We start from the raw sequence: 19,336 nt of genomic DNA, 5'->3' as shown, positions 1-19,336 counted from the left end.
CCTCAGTGAGTTTTTGGGCCTCCTTTTCCATTTGGCCAATTCTGTGTTTTAAGGCATTCTTCTTCTCATTGTCTTTTTGGACCTCTTTTGCCATTTGGGTTAGACTATTTTTAAGGTGATGTTTTCTTCAGTATTTTTTGGGTCTCCTTCAGTGAGCTGTTAACTCATTTTTCATGATTTTCTTGCATCACTCTTGTTTGTCTTTCCAATTTTTCCTCTACTTCTCTTACTTGATTTTCAAAATCATTTTTGAACTCTTCCATAGCCTGAGACCAATTCATATTTTTCTTGGAGGCTTTAGATGTAGGAGCTTTGGCTTTGTTGTTTTCTTCCAGTTGTATATTTTGATCTACTTTGTCAGCAAAATAGGATTCTATAGTCTGAGTATTTTTTGTGCTGTTTGCCAGCCAATTACTTAACTTTTTAGTTGTTTGTTAAGGTAGAATTCTGCTTCCAGTGTGGTGCATGTAATGTCTTAAGCTTTATGGGTTTTTTACCAGATGTTTTCAGAGATACTTCTAGGGACCTGTAAATTTTCAGGTCTTAGTAGTAAGGTAGTAAGATAAAATGAAAGGTGTTTACTCCTGTCCTCCTGGTCTGTACTATGGTCTGTGAATGAACACAAGCACTCTTTTCTGCCTTGGAATTACGAGGAGGATTCCCTCTTCACTGGTATCCCAGTCTGCACCACACCAGCACTCCTCCTCACCTCAGGACCACCACCCAAGACTGTGACTCAGATTGGAGTACTCAGAAAGCAAGAGAATCTTGCCTTAGCAGCGGTAACAAGAACTCTGCAATCTCCCTCTGATCAGCCACTTGATCCACCCCCACCATCTGTGAGCCAAGAGCTACAGAAGCAGCTGCTACTGCAGCCACTGCTGCTACCTCCACCATCCAGGGGCTGGGGCCTAACCATGTTCCTCTCTTTGCACTCTGGGCCTGGGGCTAAACAGGATTCTTCTCTCACTCAGGTCCCACAAAGCTTTCCCACTGACCTTATAAGTTGTCTTTGGCATTTGTGAGTTGAAAAGTCTGGAAACTGCCACAGCTGCCAGTGATTCAATGCCTTGAGGCCTAGTGTGGCCCTGTCTCTACAGGCACAAACTGTTCTCCTCTCTAACCCTGGAGCAACAGACCTTTCCTGTCAACCTTCCAGGTTGTCTTAGGCTGCAAATTTGTTTCACTCTGTAATCTTGTGGGAGCTCTCACTTTAGAATTTGTCTAGAGTCATTTTTTACATGTATTTGGAGAGGCTTGAGGGAGAGCTCAAGCAAGTCCCTGTGATCACTCTGCCATCTTGGCTCCATCTCACCAGTGGAGTTTATTGAACAGGTATGTGACATCCTCAGTCTTTCATTTTAGTGTGACCTCAAGCACCCTAGAATACCCAGGATAGCCTGCTAGCTCATGTTCTTTGATCTCCTTTTAAAGGAAAGCAACTTTAAAGTGGTCAACAATCTCCTTTAATTGCATTCACTAGTTCAACAGAAAAGTCAGTACCCTGAATGTCAGAGAAAATATAAGCAGAGAAATTAGCAAAGATGAACAGTCAGGGCTCTGACTGTGTGAATTGAAGCAATATTGCTATATACTTTACATATACCACAGGATTGAGACTGCCTTTACATCTGATCTGTTGGGGGCTCTGAACATATGGCTACTCAGAGTCTTGACCAGGGAATCAAAAGATCTTTCTCATAAGCAAACCCCCAAAGCAAAATACTAACTCAGTAACTCAGAGTATATATATATACTTCTCAGGGTCAGAAGGCATCACAAACCTTGTGACTCAGTGTCTAATTAACAGCACCAAAATGTGTGAAAGACTTCCTACAAGCAAGCTTCCTTCAATGTGCTCCACATGAGGACTATTTATGGGCAAGGAAGGTATTCATATCCCATTAACAGTACAGAAAATCACATTGGTGAATGTTGGGGGAATATTGAATTTGTATTCCTATTCAAAAGTTGAAGAAACTCAGACTGAGAAAATTTACCAATGGGAATTTCAGATAAAGAACTTCATCCTATAACTTCCTGATTCCAAATCCAGTCATTACATGTTATCTTAAAAAGAATTCAGTTTGCAATTTTAAAAAAATATTTATTTTTTTTAATAATAACCAATGGAATGGATCATGACAAAGAAGAAGTGAAACCAAAAAAAGAAGGAAGAAAGAGACAAAATGCTTTGCCTCAATCTGCATTCAGACTCTGTAATTCTTTCTCTGGATGTACAGCATAGTTTTTTCCATCATGAGTTTCACGGATCTATCTTTGAATCTTGTGTTGCTGAGAAGAGTCACATCTATCAAAATTAGTTCTTACAGATACCCCATGTCTGTAATTGTGTTTAATAGTCTTCTCCTTCTGTTCCCCTCACTCAGCATCAGTTCATATAAATGTTTCCAGGATATAATGAAGTCCATCTATTCCTCATATCTTATAACACAGTAGTATTCCATTACATTCATACATCACAATTTGTTTAGCCATCCCCCTTTTGATGGGAATCCCCTTGATTTCCAATTCTTTGCCAACACAAAAGAGCTGTATAAATATTTTTGTACATACTGGTTCATTTCCCACTTGTGTGATCTCTTTGGGATACAGCCCTACAAGTGGTATTGCTGGGACAAAGGGTATACACATTTTTATGGCCCTTTGGGCATAGTTCCAAATTGCTCTCCAGAATGGTTGGATCATTTGACAACTCCATCAACAATTTAACAATATTCGAATCTTCCCACATCCTCTCCAGCATTTATGGTTTTCCTACTTTGTCATGTTAGCCAATCTGACAGGAGAGATGTGGTACCTAAGAGTTGTTTTGATTTGCATTTCTCTAATCAATAGTGATTTAGAGCATCTTTTCATCTGGCTACAGTTATCTTTAATTACTTCCTCTGAAAATTTCCTGTTCATAACCTTTGATCATTTCTCAATTGTGGAATGACTTGTATTCCTATAAATTTGACTCAGTTCCCTTTATATTTTAGATACTTGGCCTTTTTTCAGAGACACATCATTGTAAAGAATCTTTCCCAATTTTCTGCTTCCCTCCTAATCTTTGTTGCATTGGCTTTGTTTGTAAGAAAAATTTTACATTCAACGTAATCAATTTATCCATTTCATATTTTGTACCACTCTCTATCTCATTTGGTCATGAATTCTTCCCTTCTCCATAGATCTGACAGGTAAACTATTCCTTGCTCTCCCAAATTGCTTATAGTATCAGCCTGTATTCCTGAATCATGAATGACAGTAATGAGACTCCATTTATTCCCATTCTTTCTAGTGTTTTTAATAGGATTAGGTATTGTGTTTATTCAAAAGTTTTTTCTGCATCTATTGAGATAATTATATGGTTTCTGCCAGTTATGTTGTTGATATGATCAGTTTGGATGATAATTTTCTTAATATTGAACCAGCCTTGCATTCCTGGAATAAATCCTCCCTGGTCATAGTGTATTATTTTTGTAATAAGTTCCTGCAGCCTTTTTGCTAATATTTTATTTAAAATTTTTGTACCAATATTCTTTATGGAAATTGGTCTATAATTTTCTTTCTCTGTTTTGACTCCTCCTTGTTTATGTATTAGTACCATATTTGTGTCATAAAAAGAATTTGGTAGGACTCCTTCTTTGCCTATTTTCCCAAATGATCTACACAGTATGGGAATTAATTGTTCTTTAAATGTTTGATAGAATTCACATTTAAATCCATGTAGCATTGGAGATTTTTTCTTAGGGAGTTCATTAATGGCTTGCTCAATTTCTTTTTATGAGATGGGGTTATTTAGGTATTTTATGTCCTTGTCTGTTAATCTGGGGAACTTATATTTTTGTAAATAGTAATCCATTTCCCTGAGATAGTCAAATTTATGGCATAAAATTAGGCAAATAATTCTTAATTATTGTTTAATTTCCTCTTCATTGGGGGTGAATTCACATTTTTTTTTTGTTTTCGATACTGGTTATTTGGTTTTCTTCTTCCTTTTTTTAAATCAGATTGACCAAAGGTTTAGCAATTTTGTTGGTTTTTTTTTCATAAAACCAGCTCTTAGTTTTATTTATTAGTTCAATGGTTTTATTGATTTTAATTTTATTAATCGTGCCTTTAGTTTTCAGTATTTCTTATTTGGTATTTAATTGAGGATTTTCAATTTGTTCTTTTTCTAGCTTTTTCAGTTGCATGCCCAATTCATTGATCTGCTTTTTGTCTATTTTATTCATGTAGGAATTTAGAGATATAAAACTTCCTCTCAGAACTGCTTTTGCTGAATTCCATAAGTTTTGGTATGTTGTCTCATTATTGTCATTCTCTTGAAAGAAGTTATTAATTGTTTCTATTATTTGTTTTTTGACCCACTCATTCTTTAAGATTAGATTATTTAGTTTTTTATTAATTTTTATTTTATATTTCCATGGTCCTTTATTTTTTATGTTCACCCAATTTTCTTTATTTTTTAATTACATACACCTATATTATTTAATATTTTTAGTTTTCAACCTTGATTTCCACAGGATTTTGAGTTACAAAGTTTCTCCCCATTTCTACCCTCCCCTCTTAAGATGACATATATTCTGATTGCCCCTTTCCCCTTACTTTCTTGTAGGGCAAGATACACTTCTATACCCCGTTGCCTGTATGTATTATTTCCCAGCTGCGTGTAAAAATAACTTTTCTTAACATTTGTTTTTAGAACCAAATTCTCTCCCTTCTTCCCTCTCCACCCACCCTCCTTGAGAAGGCAAGCAATTCAACATAGACCACACATGTATCATTATAGAAAACACTTCCATAATAATCATTTTGTGAAAGACTAACTATATTTCCCTACAACCTATCCTGTTCCCCTTTATTCAATTTCAAAAGTGTTTGCTTTTGACTACCTCCTCCCCCAATCTTCCCTCCCTTCTATTATACCCCTTCTATTATCCCCTTCACCTCTACTTTCTTGTATCGTAAGATACCTAATTGAGTGTGGTCGTTATTCCCTCCTTAAGTCAAATAGTTGAGAGCAATATTCACTCATTCCCTTTCACCTTCCCCCTCTTCCCTTCCATTAAAACTTCTTTTTCTTGCCACATTTACACGAGATAATTTATCCCAGGCTATCTCTCCCTTTCTTTTTCTCCAAATATATTCCTCTTTCACCACTTAATTTTATTTTTTTACGTATCATCCCTTCATATTCAATTCCCATTGTGCCTTCTGCTTATATGTATGTATATTCTCTTCAACTATTGTAATACTGAGAAAGATCTCCTTAGTTACAAATACCACCTTTCCATGTAGGAATCTAAACAAAACAAATTTTCTATTCAACTCTTGTCTTTTCATTGATCATGCCTTAAAGTCCTTTATTTCATAGAAAATCCATATTTTGCCCTGAAGTATTATACTCAGTTTTGCTGGGTAGGTGATTCTTGGTTTTAATCCTAGCTCTTCCATGGTTTGAGACTAATTCATATTTTTTCTTGGAGGCTTTTGATGTAGGATCTTTGACTTTGTTGATTTCTTCTTGCTGTTTGTTTTGGTCTTCTTTGTCACCAAAGAACGATTCTGTAGTCTGAATCCTTTTACACTGCTTGCTCAATTTCCCAGCCAATTATTTGACTTTGAGCTTTTTGTCAGGGTATGACTCCTTTCAGAGCAGAGTGTGCTCTGTCCCAAGCTTCAAGGGTTTTGCGCTGTTTTTTTTCAGAACTACTTCTGTTCTGGGGTGGTATGATACTCCCCTCCTGACCGGTCCTCTGGTCTATAAATGATCTCAAGTGCTCTGCTCTACAGTGTAACTACCAGGACTCCATCTCCACAGCCACCACAAAGCTCTGCCACACCAGTGCTCCTCCTCCCCAAAGAGTCTCCCACCAGGGCCTCAATCCAGATCCATGCAGGTCAAAGCAAGAGAACCTTGCCTCAGTGCCAGCAAAGAGATCTGTGCACTCCTGTTCTGATCAGCTGCTTGATTCCTGCCACTGTGTGATACTGGGGCTCTGGAAGGAGGCACTGCTGCTGCTGCTGCTGCTGCAGCCACTTCTGCCACCCTGGGGCTGGGGCCGAACCACGCACTTCCTTCACCCACACCCAGCAGTTTTCCCAGTGTCCTGCTCTGCTGTCTTTGGCATTTGTAGGTTGAGAAGTCTGGTAACTGCCATAGGTCAGTGATTCAGGGCCCTGGGGCCTGCTCTGCCCAGTTCACTCTGGCCTGGTCTTTCCTGGCATAGCCCACGTTGGGTTGCATTCTGCTCCCAACATGGTGCAATAGACTAGACCCTCCCCAGGGACCATCCAGGCCTTCTTGGGCTAGAAACTTATTTCCCTCTGTTATATCATGGGTTCTGTAGGTCTAGAATTTGTTTAGAGTAATTTTTACAGGGGTTTGGAGGGATTTGGGGGTATAGTTTAAGTGAGTCCCTATTTTCAACCCACCATCTTGGCTCTGCACACCTCCATGGTCCTTTGTTTAAATAATTTTTATTACATCATGATACAAAAAGGATACATTGAATATTTCTGCCTTTCTGCACTGGATTGTGAGGTTTTTATGCCCTAGTACATGGTCAGTTTTTGAGTATGTGCCACTTACCACTGAGAAAAAGATATCTTCCTTTCTATCCCCATTCACTTTCCTTGAGAGGTCTGTCATATCTACCTTTTCTAAAGTTGTACTCACCCCCTTAAATTTTTTCTTCTTTATTCTGTGGTTAGATTTATCAAATTCAGAGAGCGGGAGGTTGAGGTCCCCCACTAGTATTAGTTTTGCTGTGTATTTATTCCTGCAACTCCCTTAACTTCTCTAAGTATTTTTATGCTATACCACTTGGTGCATATATATTAAGTAATGATATTAATTCATTGTCCATGGTGCCTTTCAGCAGGATATAGTTTCCTTCCTTATCTCATTTAATTAGATCTATCTTTGCTTTTGCTTTGTCTGAGATTAGGACTGCTACCCCAGATTATTTTTTACTTCAGTTGAAGCATAACATATTCCACTCCAGCCTTTTCCCTTTACCCTGTGTGTATCCCCATGTTTCAAATGTGTTTCTTGTAAACAACATATTGTAGGATTAAATTTTTTAATCCGTTCTGTTATACACCTCCCTTTTATATGAGAGCTCATCCCATTCATATTCACAGTTATGATTACTATGTGTCTTTTTTCTCCATCCTATTTTGCGTCCCCCCACTAGTTAATGCTTTTATTTCCCCCTTCTCCCTTCCACTCCTCAAAAGAGTGCTTTTCACCACTGTTTTCCTCAATGTTCCCTCCCTATTGACACCCCTCCCTTATCTTATCCCATTCCCCTTGCTACTTCTTCCCTCCCTTCTAACCACCTCACCCACCTTTTCTTTCTCCTTACTCATCCTACCACCTGTAGGACAAGTTTGATTTCTATACTTATCAGAGTATGTTATTCTCTTCTTGAAGCAAATCTGAGAAGAGTAAATCTCAAAAACTGTTCTTCCCCCTCCCTTCTTTCCCTCTACTATAATATGTTTTTGTGCCTCTTCATGTGATATAATTTACCCTTTTCTATCTCCTCCTTACCTCTTCTCCCAGAACAATCCCTTTGTACTCCTTAATTATCTTTTATATCATCACATCAGTTACTTTATATTGACATGCTCAGTCTATTTATATCCCTTTTAATTGTCATATTAACCATACCATTCTCAAGATGGATATATATATGCTTATATATAACATATATAAAAGTATAATCCTATATAAGGATGTAAACAATTTTCTCTTGTTGAATACCAAAGTTTTCCCCCCATTTACCTTTTTATGTCTCCCTTGAGTTTTGTATTTGAAGATCAGATTTTCCATGGAGCTCTGGCCTTTTCATCAGGAAGGTCTGAAGTTCCCTCATTTCATTGGATGTCCATCTCCTTGCCTGAAAAATTATGCTCAATTTTGCTGGGTAGTTGATCCTTTGTTGTGGTGCAAGTTTCTTTGCCTTTTGGAATATCATATTCTGTTAGGGTCTTGACCAGCAAGTTGCCCTATCTCAGTACACAATGATGAGGCGGGAGCAATGATGGTTATAAATCTGATTTATTGGAAGCCATTATCCAGTTTTATACAGTTTTGCACTACATAAGCAGAAGCAGGTGTTCGAGGGGTAAGGGGATGAGAGCATAGGAAGATCGATATCTGGTGGGAAGAATCCGGATTATTATAAACTATATTGCCTACAAGCGTATGGGAAAACTAGGGCTGTGGTAATGTGGTTTCCATAGGAGTATGGGAACAAAGTGGGGTGCTATCCTACAGTAACAGGGAAGGCTGGGAACAGGAGGGGAGTGCTGTTTCTACAGTATCTAAGGAGGCATGGGAAGGCTTGGGCAGGATACAAACTGGTATCAATACTGTATGAGCTATGTGAGGCACGGGGCAGGATGCCCTTGTAAAGTATCAAAGAAGTTCCCATTAATTAAAGCATGTTTGTGTTAGGCACTAGTTTAAGAGCATTAGGTAGTGGCCAGCTGTGTTCCTCCTACTGGGCTTGTGAGTCCTTGGTGAATGAACTCTGCCTGCATGAGAAAGGATGGCTATCAGAGCAAGAGGGGGGTGCTGTTAGGGGGGCTGCTAGGGACGGAAGTCTTTCCTCCAGGGGCCTACCGTTCCAACTCCTACTAAGCCTGTCTGGTATTACCCAGGAAACAGGCCAAGTGCTAGGGTCCGAGCAGCCCCGGGGTCAGCACTAACTCCCTACAGTATTCCAATTTCTCATGTCTTCTCATATAGAAGCTGCAAGATCCTTTGTGATCCTGACAGTAGTTCCACGATATTTGAATTGTTTCTTTCTGCCACTTGTAGTATTTTCTCCTTGACCTGATAATTCTGGAATTTGGCTACAATGTTCCTTCGATGTTTCAATTTGAGATCTCTTTCAGGGAATGATTCTTTTGATGACTATTTTAACCTCTGGTTCTAGGACCTCAAGGCAGTTTTCCTAAATGGTTTGGAAGATACAGTCCAGGCTCATCATGGCTTTCCTGTAGATCAATAATTCCTGGACCTGTTTTCCAAGTCAGTTGTTTTTCCAGTCAGATATTTCAAATTTTCTTCTATTTTCTTTTTCATTCTTTAGATTTTGTTTAACTGATTCTTCTCATCTCATAGAGTCATTAGCTTCTATTTGCCCAATTCTAATTTTTTTTTAAGAACAAGGCAATTTATTAATGAATCTGATCTAGTTTGTCTTAATGTTTCTTGTTGGCAGCTGCCACCTGTCCGGCAATTCTGTCCAGGTCTCTCTGTCCCTGAGGTGTCAGCTTCCGGCCCCCATCCTGGTCCTTTTCCACCATCTTGAGGCCTTCCAAGGCTTGCAGGACCCTCCGGGCCACGCTCTTGGAGTCCCTGCTGAAGTGACTGGGCATGACCCCGTTGCGCTGGCGCCCCCCGTAAATCTTGGTCATGGATCCTACGCCGGCCCCGCCTCGGAGGTAAAGGTGCCGGGCCGTGGAGGCAGCCCGGGTGTAGAACCAGTTCTCGTCGTAGGGTGCCAGCTCCTTATGTTTGGCCAACTTGACCGTGTCCACCCATTCGGGGACTTTCAGCTTCCCTGACTTTTTTAGAAAGGCGGACAGGGCCCGGACGAACTCCTGCTGGTTCACGTCCTTCACCGTGACTCCGGGCATTGTGCGGGCTCCGCGCAGCCAGCCAGGGGAAAGCCCAATTCTAATTTTTAATGAATTGTTTTCTTCATTCAACTTATGAACTTCCTTTCCATTTGGTTAATTTTACTTTTTGGGGAGTCGTTCTCTACAATTAGATTCTCAACCTCCTTAACCATTTCCCAATTTTACTTTTTAAAGATTTGTTCACATCAGTGAAGTATTTTTTTTTTCCATTTTTTCTTTTACCTCTCTAATTTGTTTTTTTTTTTTTAAATCCTCCTTGAACTCTTTCTTCCAGGAATGCTTTTTGGGCTTCAGACCAGTTCATATTTCCTTTGACGTTTCAGATGTGGGTATAATATCAATGCTGTCCTCTTCTGAATTGATATTTTAATCTTTCCAGTCTCCATAATAAGAATGAATAGTCCTTGGTTTTCTGGATTGTTTCTTTATGTTGATTGTCTTTTTCCTGGCTTTTAAAGTATATCTCTGCTTTGGGGACTCAGAGTGCTCTGTCTGAAGCTTCTTGTGCTGGGAACTGTTACTGGATTTTTGTGCTTAGGCCTCTGGTTTTATCAGCAAGAGGCTATATAATGCTGCTGCTAACCTGGTGCTAAGCTGGAGCTGGCTTGTGTGTGAAGGTCAAGGCCAGCTGGATGTCTTTCTGAATTCCTCTGGGTTACACTGAAACACCGGGTGTGAGGTGTGGGGGAGGAGTGGTCTGGCTGCTGGAAGTCTCTTCTTCTCCTAGGGCTGAGCTACAGCATAGGTGGTCTTAGCAGTTGTCTGCATTGCTACAGAACTCTGCCACTTCCCCTGTGTGTTGGCACATCTAGAGACTTGTTATTGACACTTGCTGGTTCCACTCCCCAGGGTTCAGGATCTTTTGCTAGTCTGCTGAGGTGAGGCCTGCTGGAACACTTCTCTTCCTTCACTAACCTCCTTCTACCACCACAGCAGGGCCTTTGTCCCAGCCTCCCAAGCCTAAAGGCCACTGAAGCCCCACTTCTGGGTCCTTTTTCCCAAGGTTTCACTCAGGGAAGTATTCTCTGAGTGAGGAAGGGAGGGATGAGTGCCATTTTACTCAGTCATCATGGTACCCGGAAGGTCAAAAAGGCGAGATTCAAACCATTAGACTGTGGGCTGAAAGCTTCAGGAGAAGCTGGGACCTCAGCCACGGGCTCTGCGATTCTGTCTTCTGTAGCTCAGACAGATTCCTGTCCTGGTCTGAGAGGCCTGGGCATTTCCACCATAGCTGGAACTTCAGCCTTGAGCCTGCTTCTGCTCCCACTCAGGTATGGTTAAGTTCTGCATGCCCAATTCTCTCCCAGTCCACAGATCAGTCCTTCGACCCTGGAAATCTGCCACACTCAGTCTCCTAATGGCTTATATCTCTCTGAAATCTACTCAGATTCACTTTTCAGAGGAATCTGACAGAATTTGTAAGAGAGCTCCAGTAAGTCCCTGCTTTCACACTGCCACTTTGGCTCTGCCCACCCCTTGGAGGCTTTTAATGTAGTGTCTTTGACTTTGTTGTCTTCTTCTGGCCATATGCTTTGATCTTCTTTTTCACCAAAGATTCTATAGTCTGAGGTTTTTTACACTGTCTGCTTATTTTCCCCAGCCAATTACTTGGCTTTTTAGCTCTTCGTTAAGGTAGAACTCTGGAAGAAGAGTTCTTCCAGAGTGGAGAGTGCTCTGTCCCAAGCTTCAGGGGTTTTGCGCTGCTTTTTTCAGAGCTACTTCTTGGCACCTATAAATTTGCAGTTCTTCTGAGGTGATATGATCCAATGTGAGGTGTTTAGTCCTCTTCTGGCCTGTTCTATGGTCTGTGAGTGATCTCAAGCACTCTTTCCTGCCATGTAACTAACAAGAAGACTCCCTCTCCACAGCCACCACAAGCTCTGCCACACCAGCACTCTTCCTCATTCCAGGATCACCAACCAGGACTGCAAACCAGATCCAAGCAGGGCAAAGCAAGAGAATCCTGCCTGAAAGCTAGCAAAGAGATCCCTACACTCCTGCTCTAAAAAGCCACTTGATTGCCCCCACTGTTTGTGGGCCTGGAGCTCCAGAAGCAACTATTGCTGCTGCTGCCACTGCCACTGCTGCTGTGCCTACCTCTGCTGGTGTTAGGCTGGGGCCAGACCATACTCTTCTCTCAACCAGGTCCAACAGACTTTTCCCACTGACCTGCTAAGTTGTCTTTGGCATTTGTGGTTGAGAAGTCTGGAAACTGCCTCAGTTCAGTGATTCAGGGCCCTGAGTCCTCCTCTGCCTGGTCTGCTCTGGCCTCGTCTGTCCTGGCATGGCCCACACTGGGCTATGCTCCACTCCCAGCACGGTGTGGTGTGTGGTGTACCCTTTCTAGAGTCCATCCAGGCCATCTTGGGCTGGAAACTTGTTTCACTATGTTATTTTGTGGATTCTGTAGCTCCAGAATTTGTTTAGATTCATTTTTTACAGTATTTAAGGGAGAGCTCAAGAAAGACTCTGTTTTTGTCTTCCATCTTGCCTCTGTCCCCCTTCTCTTGGCATTTTGTGTTTTTGTTTGGCCTATTTTTAATCCTGAAATATCTATTAATAAAAACTATTTCATTTATTTCTATTTGTTACAGATAAATATATTAGTGTTCATTTTTGTAGCTTTTGGTCCAGCCAACTAAACTCTGGACCTTCATGAACTAGGTTTCATGGACTCTTTGTGGGAGAGACCATAACATTATCTTTTTAACTTAAATCTTTCCCCACCATGCCCACCCTGAGCCATGCACACACATGCTCTTTTTATATCTTAAACTTCTGGATTTAACTTAGATCTGGGTCTCTTATCCAATCCAAGCAAGGAAAAGCAGTTAGATAAGAGATTTAATTGAGACAGAGGAGAATTGTTTTAAATAATGAAAACTGTATCAAACACATTTTTTAAGATGTACAATTTTATTCTCTATCTCCCCCATCCTGAGTATTTTAGGAAATAATCTTTTTTAAGACTCATGATTTTAACAGGAAATGATGTGTAAAGTCTTCATATCTGGAACATTCTTCTGTTCGTCTTTTCAAGGAGGGGTGGGGAGAAAAGGATTGAGATAATATGGAACTCAAAATTAAAAAAAAAAGAATCTTAACAATTTTTGTTTACATGTAATCGGGAAAAATGAAATTAATGTAAAAATGTCTAATACAACTTTAATTATAACAATGTTTTAAAATATATTCAATGTAATTCAATTCATCAGATATTTATTATTTATCTACTCTGTTGAGGACACTGTTGTACATAAAAATAATATATTAATTTGAAGTAGAACAGTCCCTCCACCCAAACATTTTATAATCTAATAGAGAAATTAAAAAGTATATAAATAACTATAATAAAAACTAAAATATGATAAATTAATAGAACAATTCAAAAACATATGAAAGAAGGAGTAAGGGAGAGATCATTCTTAGTTGGGGCAATAGGGAATGTTCCATGGAGAAGGTAGCCCCTCAAAGAGGTCTTAAATGAAAAGAAGGAAATCCGTAGTCAGAGGGAATCACTTTTAGACAAGATAGTGGTACGACAGAGTAAGATAAGATTTTGGAAATGATTAGTAGCTTAGTTTGTCGGTAATATAGAAGAAATTGGAGTCATATTTTAAAATCTTAAATGCCAGCCCAAGACACTTTTATTTTATCCCATAGGTATTGGAAGATTCATTCAAAATTTTTGATCAAAGGAGTGATATGAACAGAACAATTCATTAGGAAGACATATTTGGCTCTGGTTCAAAAGGTGGACTAGATAGAGAAGAGACTGAAGGCAGAGAGAACATTTCCAGCACTCATAATAGTCCATGGGAAGAGATAATGAAGGACTTGGGTGAGAAAGGAACATAAGTGAGAGATGTTGTAATAATTCAACAAAACTTGAGAAGTGATTGGATTGCTTACCAAATGAAAGACATAGACACTGTAGCTATTTTCTGCCCTCACAATGCTGCTGCTGCTGCTATTCCATTCTCTAAGTTGGACCACTAGGGACCACAGAGAGTTAAGTCACTCAGCTGTCTACTGATTGGGACCATGAGCCTTCATCATCAGTTCAGACCTTTTATGTCTTATCCTCATTTAAAAATACATATTTTATTTTCTTTAACCATTCAAGATCTTCCTTTTTCTCCAACCCTCCTGCCCCATTCCAATAGAGGACACAAGAAAAAATAGAACACACAAGAAAAAAAAGTCACAAACAGTTATATTTAAACAATGCAAATTTCCACATTGTCCATGTATTTTTTTTAAAAAAAGTTTCCCCATTCAACATTGAATCCTTCACCTCTCTATACAAAGGTGATTAGCATGTTTCAATGTTAGTTCTCTGAAATCCTGATTGGTCATTGTGCTGGTAAAAGATCAGCACAATAGCATTCCATCACATTTGTTTGCCATAACTTGTTCGACCTTTCCCAATTTATGGCCACCCTTTAAGATTCCCACTTTTTTCCAACTCAAAAGATACACATACATTCATACATACATACATATGTGTGTCCGTGCAAATATGTTACATCTTTAGAGTTTATTTTGCTTAGCAAAATCCCTTTCTAAATCTGCTTTCCATCTAATCCCTCTCCTTCCTTCTCCTTTTTCTTCATTTTTCCTTGTTCAGTGAAGCATGTCTCTGCGTCTAATTCTGTATGTGTATGCACTCTGTCTTATAGTTCAGAAAGACTGAGGTTCAGCTCTCAGCTTCTCTCCACACCCACTTTATTTATGAGTCTGTGTATGTATACATATTTTTAAATATATATGCACACATTGTTATATACACACAAACATATTTGTGCATATATGTGTGTGTGTGTATGCATCTGAGCATGAAATAGTTTTCCCTAATCTTCTTTTCCGTTCTCACATCCTTTCCTTAATATCACCAAAATATAACATATCTACTTGCAGTCTTGTTGAGTTGCACTCCTATGAACCCTGATGATGACCAGATTCAAAAAGGACACATGTATCATTTTTCCGTCAGCCTTTATCATTGTTCATTAGCGTTTACCTTTATGTTTTTCTCTTTACTCCTCTGTTTTAACTTCAGAGTTTCTCCACAGCTCTGTTCTTTTTATTAGGAAAGTTTGGGATTCTTCTATTTCATTAAAAGCCCTCTTCCTTCCCCACCTCCTCCAATAGAATTATACTCAGTTTTTCTGTGTAAGTTGTTCTTGGCTACAAGACTTTATCATTTGCCTTCTGGAACATTACTTTCCCAGTTCTTCAACCTTTATAGTGGTGGTTGCTAACTGTCTCTTCAATGCTTGATTTTTGTTTTGTTCTGCTCTCAGTATTTCTTTCTTTGATCTGGAAGCTCTAAATTTTGGCTATTATGTTCCTGGGAGTTGTCATTTTGAGATGACTTTCAAAAAGTGACAAAGATTCTTTCAGTTTCCGTTTTGCCCCAGCCAGTCTAATGATTCTTAATTTTTTTTCTCCTTGATCTATTTTCCTAGAGGCTTAGAGCCAGTCTATTCCACCTTAGCTTCTGTTTCTTAACTTGCTACTGTCTCTTGATACACTCTCTAAGGTTCCTATTTGTTCCTGATTCTGGAATGTGACACCTGATGAAACGTCCCCTTTTAATTTTTCCCTGGACCTGTGAGCTGGGTGGGGGGGGCGTCAAAGCTACTACTTATCTGGCACATGAGGTTGTTCTTTAAATAGTTGCAAGGAGGTCCACTGTGTTGGGAAGGCTGGGGAGAAGAAAAATGAATGTGGCGTAAAAATAAAAGGTACCAAAAATACTAAAATGTTTGAAGATAGGAAAGTGAAAAACCATTTTGCAAGAAATTTTCTTTCTTCTTAGCATTGAGAACTGTATGTTCAAGCATTTACTTTGACCTCATTTCTGTGATTTGTTTTTCATTTTTCTTCTCTGGGCCTCACTTTTGTTTTTCATTTATAAAATAAAAATTGGACTAGATAACCACTAAAGGCTCTTCCAACTATAACATTCTGGGACTGTGTGATTTTAGCATACAATCTTCATTATTGTAAAACATCCTTTCAAGAACGAGTAACATTCTAAAAATAATCATTTTTCATACTTATATAATATATGATTTAAAATAGAGTGGACTTTTTCTTCCCAATTATAAAACTCACATAAAACATTTAACTATAAACAAATCCCCAGTTAATTGAATTAGCATTTTCGTTTTCCAAAAGTCTGCATTGATATTGAGGCGGATACTATCTTGAGGCAGCTAGGTGGCTTATCTTCTTGAGTTCAAATCCAGTCTCAGATACTTACTGCTTATGCGACCCTGGGCAAGTCACTCATCCTGTTTGCCTTAATTCACTGGAAAAGGAAATGACAAACTACTCCAGTATCTTTATCAAGAAAACCCTACGGACAGCATTTGCATGCTGTTGTCCAGAGGGCCACAAAGACACAAATGAATAACTGAACAGCAACAAGTTATTGTTTTTTATTGGTGGTCCTCCAAATGTGATCTGGGGACTCCTCTTTATCCCTGAGGGCTTTCAGGAAATCTTTAAGGTCAAAGGTATTTTTAATAATAACAATAACAATGAAAATGCCTTTTAATTTTTTAATATGATAGATATTAATGGACTTTACTAATGTAACAAAAGTTCTTGGAGGAGGTACTCAATATTTTTAAGAGTATGATGTAGTCTTGATATCAAAATGTACTTTAGCCTATAGAGAAAAAAGGACAAGATGGCGTATCCTTTATTTTTCTATATCCCATCACAGCATTTCAAAATGCCATCCCCACTCCCTCCAAGTATAACTCCAAAGAAGTTATGTCAGAGTCAAGTTAATGCAAAGCAGCTTTTTGGTGGCTCCTTTTGTAAAAACACTGTAATTCACCATACCTTTGCCTATTATGTTTATACATGCATAAAGAACATTACATTATTCAATGGCATGAATAGGTTTACTAGTGCCAGAAATACACTACTTGATTCAGGTTTTAATTTCATTCTACTAAGTAATAAATCTGTTAACAAAATATCTTAAACCAAGGGTTCTTCTCCTGAGGGTCTGCATTTTTTTTTTAATTTCAGTCACTCAACTTCACTATCATTTCATTCCTTTGTACATCTACATATTTTAAACATTTAAAAAAACAATATTTCTAAAGGGGGCTCATAGGTTTCATTAGTCTGCCATAGGAGTCTATGAAACATAAAGTTTAGGAAACACTGTGTTAAATAGTATTGGGGCCCTGAAATAGAGATTGTATCATTTCTTCTGTGATTCTTGCTCTGACGAAGTGAATTGCATAAGGTCAACATAATGGCAGAGACTGTGTCTTCCCTCTTGGTATTCTCCAGCCACAATCACTGCACCAATAAATGTCTACTGAGTGATTTAACTTGATATCATCTGATCAAATGATGGTATCATAGGGTGTAATTGAAAGGGAGGTTCATAACAATAGCTCGCATTTATATATTACTCTGAGGATTGTGATGTACTTCAAAAAGTATTATCTCATTCTATCTTCATAAAACTCTGTGCGATAAGTGCTATTATTATCCCCATTTTATAGGTGAGGAAACTGAGGAAAACAGAGGTTTAATGACTTGCTCAAAGAGGTATGGTTATTAAGTTTCAGAAGCTGGATTTAAATTCAGCTCTTCCTGGCACCAGGTCTAGCAGTCTATGTTCTGAACCACCTAAAGCCCTTATCTTTTTAAATGCCTGAGATTATACCCATTACCAATTCTTGATTTCCAGGCTAAAGATATACAGTTTCATTTCATGTTTTCATCTTCGACAATGATTTTCAGTCTTTTCCAGTCTACCAGACATAACAATCATGTTTTGCCACAGTCTTTTTTGCCACAGAAGGGAAGAATGAAATAGAGATTCAAGGGGGGGTGGAGCCAAGATGGCGGCTGGTAAGCAGGGAATAGTGTGAGCTCCCTACCGAGACCCTCCAAAAACTTATAAAAAATGGCTCTGAACCAATTCTAGAACGGCAGAACCCACAAAATAGCAGAGGGAAGAAGGGCTCCAGCCCAGAACAGCCTGGATGGTCTCTGGGTGAGGTCTATCCCACATGGAGCTCAGAGCTGGGAGCTGGGAATGGAGTGGAGCAGAGCCCAGCCTGAGTTGAGTGGACCACCCAGACCAGAAGCCGGGCGGAGGGGGCCCTAGCACCCTGATTCAGTGAGCTGAGGCAGTTACAAGACTTCTCAACCCACAAACACCAAAGACTGCAGAGAAGGTTAGTGGGAAAAGCTGCCGGAGTGGAAGGAGTTTGTGGTTCGGCTTCCAGCCCCGGGGGCAGTGGAGGTGGGGCAGCTACAGCTGTTGTTACTTCCGGTTCCAGGCCCACCTGGTGGGAGGAATTAAGTGGCGGATCAGAGCAGGGGTGCACAGCCTGCTGAAGCTCTAAGCCCAGTTCGAGTTGGGGGTTCTTGGGGAAGGAAAAGTGCTGGTGTGGCAGAGCTGGCACCTCCCCCCCAAACGTGGAACATAGAACTCTGTAATCTACAAGCAGTCATACCCCACTGAAAAACTCAAGGGTCAAGTTAGTTGGCTGGGAATATGGCCAGGCAGCGAAAACGCACACAGATTCAGTCTCAGACTTTGCATTCTTTCTTTGCTGACAAAGAAGACCAAAACATACAGACAGAAGAAATTAATAAAGTCAAAGAGCCTACGACAGAAACCTCCAAGAAAAACAGGAACTGGTCCCAGCCCATGGAAGAGCTCAAAAAGGAGTTGGAAAAGCAAGTTAGAGAAGTAGAGGAAAAATTGGGAAGAGAAATGAGAAGGATGCGAGAAAACCATGAAAAACAAGTCAATGACTTGCTAAAGGAGACCCAAAAAAATACTGAAAAATACACTGAAGACAACAACACCTTAAAAAACAGACTAACTCAAATGGCAAAAGAGCTCCAAAAAGCCAATGAGGAGAAGAATGCCTTGAAAGGCAGAATTAGCCAAATGGAAAAGGAGGTCCAAAAGACCACTGAAGAAAATACCTCTTTAAAAATTAGATTGGAGAAAGTGGAAGCTAGTGACTTTATGAGAAATCAGGATATTATAAAACAGAACCAAAGGAATGAAAAAATGGAAGACAATGTGAAATATCTCCTTGGAAAAACCATTGACCTGGAAAATAGATCCAGGAGAGATAATTTAAAAATTATTGGACTACCTGAAAGCCATGATCAAAAAAAGAGCCTAGATACCATCTTTCAGGAAATTATCAAGGAGAACTGCCCTGATATTCTAGAGCCACAGGGCAAAATAGAAATTGAAAGAATCCATTGATCACCTCCTCAAATAGATCCCAAAAAGAAATCTCCTAGGAATATTGTCGCCAAATTCCAGAGCTCCCAGATCGAGGAGAAAATACTGCAAGCAGCCAGAAAGAAACAATTTGAGTATTTTGGAAACCCAATCAGAATAACCCAAGATCTGGCAGCTTCTACATTAAGAGATCGAAGGGCTTGGAATGCGATATTCAGGAGGTCAATGGAGCCAGGATTAAAACCTAGAACCACCTAGCCAGCAAAACTGAGTATCATGCTCCAAGGCAAAATATGGATTTTCAATAAAATAGAGGACTTTCAAGCTTTCTCAGTGAAAAGACCAGAACTGAATAGAAAATTTGACTTTCAAACACAAGAATCAAGAGAAGCATGAAAAGGTAATCAAGAAACG

At 39.4% G+C, this 19,336-nt stretch overlaps 1 protein-coding gene across 1 annotated transcript; it reads right to left on the bottom strand.

The window, feature by feature from the left end:
• Positions 1-9,202: 9,202 nt before the first annotated feature.
• Positions 9,203-9,669, bottom strand: LOC118829319 (40S ribosomal protein S19-like). Its single transcript, XM_036736333.1, has one exon. It carries the CDS (start codon positions 9,661-9,663, stop codon positions 9,226-9,228), a length of 438 nt encoding a protein of 145 aa, XP_036592228.1. The 5' UTR covers positions 9,664-9,669; the 3' UTR covers positions 9,203-9,225.
• Between the last annotated feature and the right edge of the window lie 9,667 nt (positions 9,670-19,336).

Source organism: Trichosurus vulpecula, chromosome 8, assembly GCF_011100635.1.
Source record: "Trichosurus vulpecula isolate mTriVul1 chromosome 8, mTriVul1.pri, whole genome shotgun sequence".
Taxonomy (NCBI): Eukaryota; Metazoa; Chordata; class Mammalia; order Diprotodontia; family Phalangeridae; genus Trichosurus; species Trichosurus vulpecula.
This window is presented reverse-complemented; position numbering and strand designations above follow the sequence as displayed.